At 47.6% G+C, this 11,831-nt stretch overlaps 1 protein-coding gene across 1 annotated transcript in view; it reads right to left on the bottom strand.

Moving 5' to 3' along the window:
• Window positions 1-1,162: 1,162 nt before the first annotated feature.
• Window positions 1,163-11,831, bottom strand: part of cdk5rap3 (CDK5 regulatory subunit associated protein 3) — a 36,370-nt gene continuing 25,701 nt past the window's right edge. Inside the window, exons 9-14 of the mRNA XM_038779034.1 lie at window positions 9,102-9,185; window positions 8,909-9,002; window positions 7,451-7,539; window positions 5,087-5,292; window positions 4,251-4,422; window positions 1,163-1,485 (exon numbers count right to left, since the gene is read on the bottom strand). Coding sequence (XP_038634962.1) covers window positions 1,420-1,485; window positions 4,251-4,422; window positions 5,087-5,292; window positions 7,451-7,539; window positions 8,909-9,002; window positions 9,102-9,185 — 711 coding nt within the window. The 3' untranslated portion in view covers window positions 1,163-1,419. The remainder of the gene's footprint in view (window positions 1,486-4,250; window positions 4,423-5,086; window positions 5,293-7,450; window positions 7,540-8,908; window positions 9,003-9,101; window positions 9,186-11,831) is intronic.

The raw sequence follows: 11,831 nt of genomic DNA, 5'->3' as shown, positions 1-11,831 counted from the left end.
GCTGTATACACCATCAGCTGTGAATACACAATCCTCTGCTGTATACACCATCAGCTGTGAATACACAATCCTCTGCTGTATACACCATCAGCTGTGAATACACAATCCTCTGCTGTATACACCCTCAGCTGTGAATACACAATCCTCTTCTGTATACACCATCAGCTGTGAATACACAATCCTCTGCTGTATGCACCATCAGATGTGAATACACAATCTGTTTACGAGCACATGATGCTGGCATGATGTTGACTTGGTGAAAGATCAACCTGAAGTCAGTCGATTCTAATATTTGCATAAGACTATAAAACGGAGGAACAGAGGCAAAGTCACTGGGCCCTTTGAGTCTGCCCACCATCAGTGAGATCACGGCTGATCTGATATAATCATCAATCCACTTTCCTGCCGTACCTCCATAACCCTCGATTCCCTTACTGATTAAAAATCTGTCTATCTCAGCCTTGAACATGAACTGTGTAATTGTTCAATCATCCCCTCAAATTGCCCTTTACAATGACTGACCTATGAGACCTGTACTGTATTCTGATGGCACACACAATTCTCCCAATGGACAAAGCACAGGTTTGCTGACTGCGTTCACAGTTTACGAGATGTGGTGCAAACATGTCACTTACAGGCATGTGGAATCACTGAGACATCAATGAACCCTGTATGGAAAGCATTGCATCATCTGATGCACCATAAGCAGGAAGTATGCTCACTGTGTGCATTTACCACTGATGCACATCTTGTACCCACCACACAAGATGATATGTACACAAGATGCAGTAACAATGAGGGAGGAGTTGGCACAATGTAAATATTTTACTGTTGGGTTTAATAATTAGGGATTTTGCCTGTGTGAGGCAGAGTACAGAACAACAAAAAACTCTACCACATGTGTCCCTGAACATGTGTGACTGCTTGTGCATGTCAGTAGTCAGCATGCAACTGTTTCTGCATGTGTGTGAGTAAAATCCACATATGTTGACTGCGTATCCGGGTACAAACAGCTTCACATTGTTAACTGTGGAATGAGGCATTCAGATGTGTCCCAATTGGGTTTAATTTTTCTAACACGAGTCGAGGCCTGAGTTAAGTATTGACTAGTGATAGTCGTTGGAATCTGCAGCTTTACTCAGTAACCCACTCAGTCAAACAGTTCGTCCTCATGGGGTAGAAAATACAATTTATTTAGTTATAAAATGTTAACAGATTGCCCCCCCCAGTGGTTTCAAGAGTTGCTGTCTGCACAGATGGGGGTCACAAAGCAAATTCAAGAGATTTGAGCCTCCATTCTATTCTTCTTCTGTTAAACCCTTGACAAAACCATCCGTCTTCAGGGTGAACTTCTTGTGGACTGGTGTGTGCAGTGGGGTGGGTCAGATATGCCAGGGCACTGAACCACTGAACAGCGAGTCAGACGATGACACCCATCAGATTTACCCGGCGGTTCTGATACCGTTTGGAGATATCGGCCTCGATCTGAAAGAGGTAACGGAGCAAAATGAACTTTTTACATGCCTGCCACACTTTGTTTCAGACACCAATGGTCACATGCTCATACTCGAGCACCAATCCTGGAGTACAGTCAGAAAACGACCTGCGTTTATATAGAATCTTAAAATGACCAGATGCCCCACGGCCAATTAAATGCTTTCAAAGGGTAGTCACGGTGTTAAATGTAAGAAATTTGCAGCCCATTTATGCACAGCAAGCTCCCACAAATTGCAATGTGACGATGATCAGACAATCTGTTTTGGTGATATGGACTGAGGGTTAAATATTGGTCAGGACACTGGGGAGAACTCCCCTGGGTTCTTCTTCCAAATAGTGTTGTGGGATCTTTTACATGGTCCTCAAAAGGGCAGGCAAAAGCTTTGACATCCGATCGCAAAGACAGCACCTCTGGCCGTACAGCCCTCCTCCAGACCTGGCACTGGGGGTTTCAGACTGAAGGTGTGCTCAAGTCCCGAGGTGGGGCTTAATGCACAATCTTGTAACTCAGAGGCAGCAACACGGAGCCATCACTGACACACCGTATAATAATAATAATCTTTATTATTGTCACAAGTAGGCTTACATTAACACTGCAATGAAGTTACTGTGAAAAGTGACTTTCTCACTCGTAAGTGCAGTCTGCAGTCAGTTTCGACTGTCAGGGTTACTGGGCACTGCAGCCGCTGAACCTCTATAAAGAACATAATGAGGTGTTCCCTGGGTCCTCTTTGTCAATAATTCCACACAATTTCCCAATTTCTCATCTGGGATACCCATGTATTGAACACATGTAATCCAAAGGGAAAACTGGGAAAAACAACATTCATATCTGCACTCTCAGAGGGAGGACTGAGAGGTTCAGGACCAGTCAGTCATGTGCAGCCTGCAAGCATAAACAGGGGAGCAGATGGAGTAAGAAAATCAGAACAGGGGCCGGTTTTGGTTGTAAACATGTTAATTATGCATCAAGTTGTTTCTATCTAATGAGTGAGAAATATTAAATATCCTCTCTTAAACACTCTCGGATTGGAACAGTCACAATATTTAAAATTTGCCACACTCTGCATCACTCACAGTGGAAAGAAAAACTTACATTTATATAGAACCTTTCAGGTTCGCAGGATGCCCCAAAGTGTTTTATACTTTAGTGAAGTACTTTTTAAACTGTAGTCAATCTTGTAATGTAAGAAATGCAATAGCCAAAAGCAAGCTCCCACAAACAATGTGATAATGAACAGAGAATCTGTGCTAATGATGTTGATTGAAGGTTAATAATTGGCCAGGACATGGGGTAACTCTACTAGTTTTCTTCGAAACGGAGCCATGGGATCTTTTACTGAAGCACGAGGGGGCACTGGTTTAACAGCCCATCCAGAAGACAGCAGATTGTTGTTTGTGTGGGTAGCATTCTCTCAGCTCAGGGTCAGAAGCCTGCGGTTTGAAATCCCACTCCAGAGACTCCAACACACAACCCAAGCTGATACTCCCAGTGTAGGACTGAGGGGGGCCGGTTAGCTCAGTTGGCTGGTTGATGATGTGGAGCAAGGCCAACAGCATTGATTCAATTCCCGTGCCGGCTGAAGGCTCTGCCTTCTCAACCTTGTACCTCGCTTGGGGAGTGGTGACCCTCAGGTTAAATCACCACCATTCAGCTCGCTCTCTCTCTCTCTCTGTCACACACAAAGCGAAAGCAGCTTATGGTCCTCAGACTAAGGGAGCACTTCACTGTTTAAGGAAGGTGCCATGTTTTCGACGAAACATTAAACCAAGGCCCCATCTGTCCTCTCAGATGGCAAGAGCACTACTGCATGAAGAACAGGAGATTTCTTCGCAATCTCTCCCAGTCAACAGCATTAGAATAGGTTATCTGACCTGTTATGTATTGTATGTTTTGTCTTGATTGCCATACTTTGCAACCAGTGCATTGCGCGATCACAGGATAGATGTTTACTCATTAGTTTGACTGAGACAGCAATAATGAGCAGTTACGACGTTGCTCCCCTCCTGCGTGTACATCTGTGTTGATGGATCTTGAAAGATACCAGCACCAGGGCAGCACGGTGGCGCAGTGGTTAGCATTGCTGCCTCACGGCCCCGAGGTCCCAGGGCAGCACAGTGGCGCAGTGGGTTAGCCCTGCTGCCTCACGGCGCCGAGGTCCCAGGGCAGCACGGTGACGCAGTGGTTAGCCCTGCTGCCTCACGGCGCCGAGGTCCCAGGGCAGCACGGTGACGCAGTGGGTTAGCCCTGCTGCCTCACGGCGCTGAGGGTCCCAGGTTCGGTCCCGGCTCTGGGTCACTGTCCGTGTGGAGTTTGCACATTCTTCCCGTGTTTGCGTGGGTTTCACCCCCACAACCCAAAGATGTGCAGGTAGGTGGATTGGCCACGCTAAATTGCCCCTTAATTGGAAAAAATGAATTGGGTACTCTAAATTTATTTTATTTTTTAAAAAAAGATACCAGCACCAAAATCAGAACACGACCATTTTCACTTTGCTACTTCAGGGAGCTTGCTGTGTGCAAATTGCCTGCTGCATTTCCTACGTTGGAACAGTGACTACACATCATTGGCGATAAAGCACTTTGGGACATCCGGAGGCTTTGCATACAGAAATACAAATCTGCTCCTCGTTGATGACACCCAATGGTAGGAATAGGGACTGCAACAGAAAAGTTCATTTCTAATTTGAAACCTGCTCATTGAAATTTCTAATAACTTTAAGCCTGCACATGTACCAAAATAAGTAACTTGCCAGCTTCCGAAGCTCTTTGGTTCTCTGAATTAGAAGGTCTAGTTTGGGTTCGAGGGCAGCCTGTTCGTCCAGAGACTGCTGTTGTTTCTTCACCATCAGGTGCTTCTTTTCTCCCACTGCTTCTGCCTGCTTCAGCTTCTGTTGCAGGAGCTCAGTCACACGGTCTATGTATCTGAGACAGTGAAACAACTGCATCATTAAATGTGTCCTCATTTTTACCAAGTGTGATTTCCCATCTCCTCCCCCCCCCCCCCAGAAAGTGTGATTGGCAGTGGGGCGGTGTGGGGAGGGGTGAATGGTCGATTCACAATGTCAAGACTGAATTCTAGAACTTTCAAAGATTATGGAACCCAAACACAGATCTAACTGAATAGAAGAGCCGGTTTAAGGAGCTGAATTGCCTCCTCCTGCACCTACGCAAACCTCAGAGGGAGCAAACTAAAATTGCCAAGATGAAATTCAATTGATAAGACATAATAGGTCTGCACAGTAGCACAGTGGTTAGCAGGGTTGCTTCACAGCTCCAGGGTCCCAGGTTCAATTCCCAGCTTGGGTCACTGTCTGTGCGGAGTCTGCACGTTCTCTCCGTGTCTGCGTGGGTTTCCTCTGGGTGCTCCGGTTTCCTCCCACAGTCCAAAGATGTGCGGGTTAGGTGGATTGGCCATGATAAATTGCCCTTAGTGTCCAAAAGGTTAGGTGGGGTTACTGGGTTACAGGGATAGGGTGGCGGTGTGGGCTTGGGCAGGGTGCTCTTTCCAAAAGCCGGTGCAGACTCGATGGGCCGAATGGCCTTCTGCACTGTAAATTCTTTAATTCTATGATAATTAGCATCAAACCTGGGAGAGGCATGGATCATGAACAAATGCCTCATCTTCACGTTGGTCAATCTCTGGACGAGGTCCCTGACGACAGACATCATGGTGACAACTTTAGCTACATCCTGACTCTGGACAATGGCCGGGGCTGTTTGAAATTGGTTGATGGAGAGGATGTCTGCCTCCTCCTTCATCTCGGTGAGTCGCTGGCTCAGGAAGTCCTGTAACTGGAAGGGATGATAAAAATATTTCAATTGGGAAATCAGCCGCCAACCATGTCTATGTATTTACATTGTGTATTTATCGTATGTCCTCGGTTTTTCATGTATGGAGCAATCTGCCTGGGCTGTACGCAGAACAATACTTTTCACGGTACCTCGGTACACATGAACAATAAATCTAAATGGCAACAAACAAGGTCACTAACAGTCTCAGAACATAAAGTCAGCCAGATGTTTGCCCAACAGTGACTTTTGGAAATGTTCGATGATACATCACGGGGTTGGGGTTTGCTCCTCAGATTCGCCGACAGGTCAAGCGTTTCCCAAACAGAAGCAATAACCAATTAGATTATCCGCGCGATGGCCTCCTTCTGCACTGTCAATTCTATAATTCAATGCTCCTCAATAGGATGAATTAAATTGTGCCTCTTGGCGACTGTGCAAGGACTGGGTGAGCCAAGCTTTCAAACATCATTTCAGACTTTGCTAGGATTGGCTCGGAAAGCTGAATTGTATCTCAGAACAGGCTCGTGGGCCTGCAGGGAACACTAAACCAGTGTGTCAAGCTCATCAGCTGCAGTGATACTGGGCCAGGAAATGAAGACAGTCGGCATAGGGGCACAGACAGAGTGGATAGTCAGAGACTTTCCCCCGGGGTAGAGGGGTCAATTACTCGGGGGTATAGGTTTAAGGTGCAAGAGACAAGGATTAGAGTAGATGTACGAGGCAAGTTTTTTTTTTTTTTACACAGAGGGTAGTGGGTGCCTGGAACCCGCTGCTGGAGGAGGTGGTGGAAGCAGGGACGATAGTGATGTTTAAGGGGCATCTTGACAAATACATGAATAGGATGGGAATACAGGGATACGGACCCCGGAAGTGTAGAAGATTTTAGTTTAGACGGGCAGCATGGTCGGCACAGGCTTGGAGGGCCGAAAGGCCTGTTCCTGTGTTGTACTTTTCTTTGTTCTTTGTTTGTTCTTTGGCAGCCTCTCTCCCTGCTCTGTGCCGCGCAGTCAATTCTGCAGGTGATGTGTTGGAATCTTTGGCTCAGAATGAGAACAAACCTCAATCAGTCAAGGCCTCCTCCTCCCCTCCTGAGCCCTTGCTGTGAAGTATAGAAAAGTTATATTGAAATTCATGCTTATAGTGTTTGAAGTGTTACACCCACTTATGGCCACATGTTGATTCAGTACAAGCAGCTCCACAGGATATCTGACAAGGGGCAACATGGGAGAAAGTGGGGGTGGGCTGGAGAAAAGACAGATATAGTAACTTTGAAAAGTAATTTACTCTGGAACCCCTCAAGATTGCCTGCGTCACATTGTAACTGCAGGCACTCACTTACCCCTATGTGAACAAACGGTCAGCAGACCATTTAGCCCCTCATATCTGTTGTCATTCAGTCAGGTCGTAACTGAACTGTATACGCTGCAGGAAAGGATGTCCCGAAGCGTGGTACATTGGCGAGACCATGCAAACGCTGCGACAACGGATGAACGAACATCGCGCGACAATCGCCAGGCAGGAATGTTCCCTTCCAGTCGGGGAACACCAGCAGTCGAGGGCATTCAGCTTCTGATCTCCGGGTAAGCGTTCTCCAAGGCGGCCTTCAGGACGCACGACAACGCAGAATCGCTGAGCAGAAACTTATAGCCAAGTTCCGCACACGAGTACGGCCTCAACCGGGACCTTGGATTCATGTCGCATTACATTCACCCCCCCACCATCTGGTCTGGGCTTGCAAAATCCTACCAACTGTCCCGGCTTGAGACAATTCACACCTCTTTAACCTGGGGTTACCCCTATCTCTGGATCTGTAAAAGATGTAATTACCTGCAAATGCTCGTATTCAAAGCACTGTCTTGCATCTTTGACTTTGTCTATATATATGTTTATGGAACATACCTCTTCATTCACCTGAGGAAGGAGCTGCACTCCGAAAGCTAGTGTTTGAAACAAACTTGTTGGACTTTAACCTGGTGTTGGAAGACTTCTTACTGAACTTTATACCAACAATGTATTTGCTCACTGGCACCACACTGTGGCCGGCAGTTGCTCGTGCACCCTACTAAAGTTCAGCAAACACCACAGCCATACATTTCATTTCTGATCGGCGTATTTTGAGCATTTTCCCAGTCTTTTTATATTTCTAGCTGAAAAGTACCTCCATGAGCTCATTCACAAACTGGTTTCTGGTTTCTGTATTCTCCAGGATTGTCAGAGCATCGTTCTCCTTTGCCACTCCGTCATCACCTAAAATCACAAAAGAGACTTTCACCGAACAGAGAATGAGTCAGCCTGTGATTGTAAAGTCATTGATCAGCAATGGATTTGATTAGCCTGTCTGAATCCAAACATTTTATTCAGACGTCTCCAAAATATAACATTCATATATTTGATATTTTGGAATGGAGACTCAGAAAATGAATACAGGTCAGTGATCTCGTCACCAAGAAACTTCCTTTCACAAATAACCCAAATAGCATGAATCGTGCACGCAGAGGGAGTGAGTGGGAAAGTCACGGTGTAAACTGCAGTACAGATTCCCACCGAAGCACAATTCCATGAGCAACACTGCCACCTACTGTCCAAAGAGTAAATGCTTCCTATTTAAAAAGAGATTGTTCTTTTCAACACAATCCCATATTTATATTGCACTATTTTGCTGTTGGAGCACTTCTCGCTTCCTCAGGATTCCACACAATGCTTCATAGCCACACACAGCAATAAACGACCGGTTGATCTGTTTTTAGATGTCGATTAAGGGACATCGATGTCGATCAGGATACTGGGAAGAACTCACCGGCTCCTCTTTGAAACTGTGTCACGGAACCTTTTATATCTATCCAAGGAGAAAGACTGAGCCTCAGTTTAACATCTCCACTGATAGGCAGGGGCTGGTTTAGCACAGGGATAAATAGCTGGCTTTTAAAGCAGATCAGCAGCGCGGGTTCAGTTCCCGTACCAGCCTCCCCGAACAGGTGCCGGAATGTAGGGAATCGGGGCTTTTCACAGTAACTTCATTTGAAGCCTACTTGTGACAACAAGCGATTTTCATTTCATTTGATTTTTCATTTCACCGCCGGCAGTGCGAGTGTCAGCCTAGCTGGGGTGGGACTTGAACCCACAACCGTCTGACCCTGAGGCCAACGTGTTGCTTACTGAGACTGACAACCTATCGAGAGAACCAAAGCCAGGTTGAGAGATGTACTGGTAGATTATGTGTTGAAGTTGACTAAGGATTTATCACCAAATATCACCGGACAGGTAATTTTGCAATTTTTTGCATCAACAGGTATTGAGTATCAAAATTATTGAAACCATCCAAACTAATATTGATCCCAGGGTACCCATTACCGTACATCCATCAGAATCATTATATTAAAGAGTTTAAACTTTACAAGACAGCAAGGTGCCCATGTGTGAGTTACAGGCTGCAATCTACTCAAAGGTTTGGGTGGGGTTTACACATAAAATAAGATACCTGGAGCGAGTTGCAAGCTAGACTCTATCAAGCTAACCTCAAAGACCTTTCAAATCCACAAGATTAGATGAGCAAACTACAGCTCAATCCCATTCTCATATATGTCCCCTGATCAGTAGCAGGTATGTAAAAGACTACCTTGAGCCCCAGACTCTAACACATTGATTTCCACTGCAGCACTTGTGTTATCTCCCCAGTCAATCACATCGGCTCCTTGTTTCTCGCCATTCACCTTGGAGAAAATACAAAGTAAAATGACCAAAAACCGCAGAAAGCAATATCAGGACAGGAGAATGTGAAAGTTGAACATTAAGTGGGTTTGGTGATATACCTCGGTACTTTCTTCCACTGTGATTCCCCAATCAATCCCACCGGACTGGTCTATTCCAGCCGTGGCATCATCTCCCCAGTCAATCTGGAACACAGATTAAAATGCACGGAGTTAACTGAAAAAGTCCAGAAAATGCAGCAAAGAACAGCTTAGGCACTCAAACCCCTTAACTGGTTCGGACAAGTCAGGGTGTAGCCAAGACACGATGTGCAGTGTGACGAATGGAGGATTTTAGAAATATAGACTTCTAAATATTGGGACAATTTAAGGGTTAAAAGCCTGGTGTTGTAGTGTGTTTGACTGCAGTGGTCATGTTTTTTTAGAAAAGGATTTTGTTTTGCTTCTGGGAAATAGCGGGTGAAATTGACCAGAGGAATGTGTTTTGACTGGGGGAGTCCCTGGGAAGTTATTGTGCTTTTGCAGGCTGCAGGGTTTGGGGAGTTGAGGGCATTGCTGGGTGGAGCCCGGGAATGCAGAGAGGCAGTTTAGTTTTTGGAGAAGCTTTGGGAGAGAGAAGAGGTGAATTCCGATCTGCTTGAAACTGAGTCCACAATTCTCTCATAGTCAGATAGTAGTAAATTAGTAATAACATGTAAAGCAGAGCAGTCTTGCCTGGGGACAAGGAAGAAGCTGGGGACAAGGTGAGTCAGCCTGCTGAAGATATTCAGCCAGTCTGAAAGGGTTCTAACAGGCTTCAAATCTGTTTCATAAAGCATGCATTGCTCCAGGCCCTGCTGATTTTAAGGTAGATTGAGAGCTCTCTGTTTCTTTTCTTATTGTTTAAGGGGTAATTGTAAGCAGTTCTTTTTGGGTGTGAAGTTAAAAAAGTTTAATATCATATTCATAATAAAGTTTTGTTTTAGAATAGCAAAGCTCTATTTTTTCATGCAATCACTCATGGAGCGAATCTATATTTCCGCAGTCTTACAAATAAACTGAAATATTGGGGTTTTGGCCCAGTATCCAAGCCATTGTGGGGGTCAGGTCTGATGGAGTGCATCTTGGACCCTGACAAACACCTGGCATGTGCCCCCCACAGCACCAAATGGCCAGGAAGTAAAGCAAGCTCCTATTCAATCTCAGTGATGTTGGCTCTCCAGCACCATCTGAACTAAATCTCGAGCAAGATTGATGGTGCACACTCCAGAGCTTTGCATTACAGGGTAAAGTAGTCTCACGATTACAGGAAAACCGCGCACATTCGGCAGCTCCCGCTGAAAACGGACTTTGGGGCTCTTTTCAGGGCCCCCAACGGAGCTGTGTCGGCAAATCCCGACGTGGGAAGAGGACAGGAGTCGACCCCAATGGTCCTATGGTCCAGACCAGGAGTGGGGTAAGGAGAAAACCGGAGAAAGCACCCCTGAAAAAGCGGGGGAAGGAAGACAAAATGGCGGCCGGCGGAGGCCTTGAGGAGCTGAGGCAGTGGGTTCAGGAGCAGCAGCCGACTCTGCTGCGCTGCTTCCAGGAGCTTAAGTTGGAGCTGCTGGAGTCCATCAAGGTAACCAACAGGGAACTGATGGAGACCCAGACAGCCCAGGGGGCTGCGATCCGGGAGCTGCAGCAGCAGGCCTCCGAAAGGGAGGACGAGGTCGCGGCCGTGGTCGGGAAGGTGGAGATGCACTAGGCGCTCCATAAAAGATGGCAGGAGCGGTTCGAGGAGCTGGATAACCGGTCGAGGAGGAAGAATTTGCGGATCCTGGGCCTCACGGAGGGGCTGGAGGGGTCGGACCTAGCGGCCTACGTGGCGGTTATGTTAAACTCGCTGATGGGGGCTGGGTCCTTCCAGGGGCCCCTGAAGTTAGAGGGGGCCCACAGAATTCTGGCTAGGAGGCCCAAGCCGAACGGGCCACCGCGGTTTCATCGGTTCGTGGATCGTGAGTGTGTGCTCCGGTAGGCCAAGAAGGAGCGGAGCAGCAAGTGGGAGAACACGGAGGTGCGGATCTTCCAGGACTAGAGTGCGGAGGTGGCGAAGCGGAGGGCCGGGTTTAACCGGACGAAGGCGGTGCTCCATAGACGAAGTGTGAAGTTTGGCATGTTGCAGCCGGCGCGTCTGTGGGTCACCTATAAGGATCGGCACCACTACTTTGAGTCCCCGGAGGAGGCGTGGGCCTTTGTGCAGGCCGAGAAATTGGACTCAAACTGAGGGTCTAAGATGGGGAATGCTGTATAATACTGTATTTGTATTTGCTTGGTTTAATGTAAGATGTGGGTTGGCCTTAGGGTGGGTGGGGTGATGTCGATTTGTCTTTTCTATATGGATTTTTCTGCAGGGGTCGGGTGGACGAGTTCGGGCAAGGGGGTAAACAGGGAGTTTGGGGAGCTGGTGGGGGGTCTGACAATGGGAGTGGCCCTGGAGGGGGCGGGGCCGGGTAGGGCGAAAGCGCAGGCTTTTCTCGGGTTTCCCGCGCTGGGAGATGGTGGGGGCGGGGTCGGGGCTGAGAAGCGCGGGTCGTTGCTGGAAGTTTTCTTTTCCTTTTCCAAGAGCGGGGGGGGGGGGGGGGGGGGGGATGGGCAGTCCCACGTGGGGAGGAGTCGGAGGTAGGGCGGGAGTCGCCGGGGTCAGCAGAAGTTAGCTGGCTCACGGGAGTGCTATAGAGGGAGGGGCGCGGTTAGGAGGGGTCCTAGCCTGGGGAGGGGGTGGGGGGGGGCGGGGTACCGGGTTGCTGCTGAAACGGTCAGGAAGGAGCTGGAGGACGCAGGGGGTGCTGGAGGGGGGGGGGGGGAGATGCC

This window comes from Scyliorhinus canicula, chromosome 19 (assembly GCF_902713615.1).
Source record: "Scyliorhinus canicula chromosome 19, sScyCan1.1, whole genome shotgun sequence".
Taxonomy (NCBI): Eukaryota; Metazoa; Chordata; class Chondrichthyes; order Carcharhiniformes; family Scyliorhinidae; genus Scyliorhinus; species Scyliorhinus canicula.
Note: the sequence above shows the minus strand (reverse complement) of the source record. Positions and strands in the feature narration are given on the sequence as shown.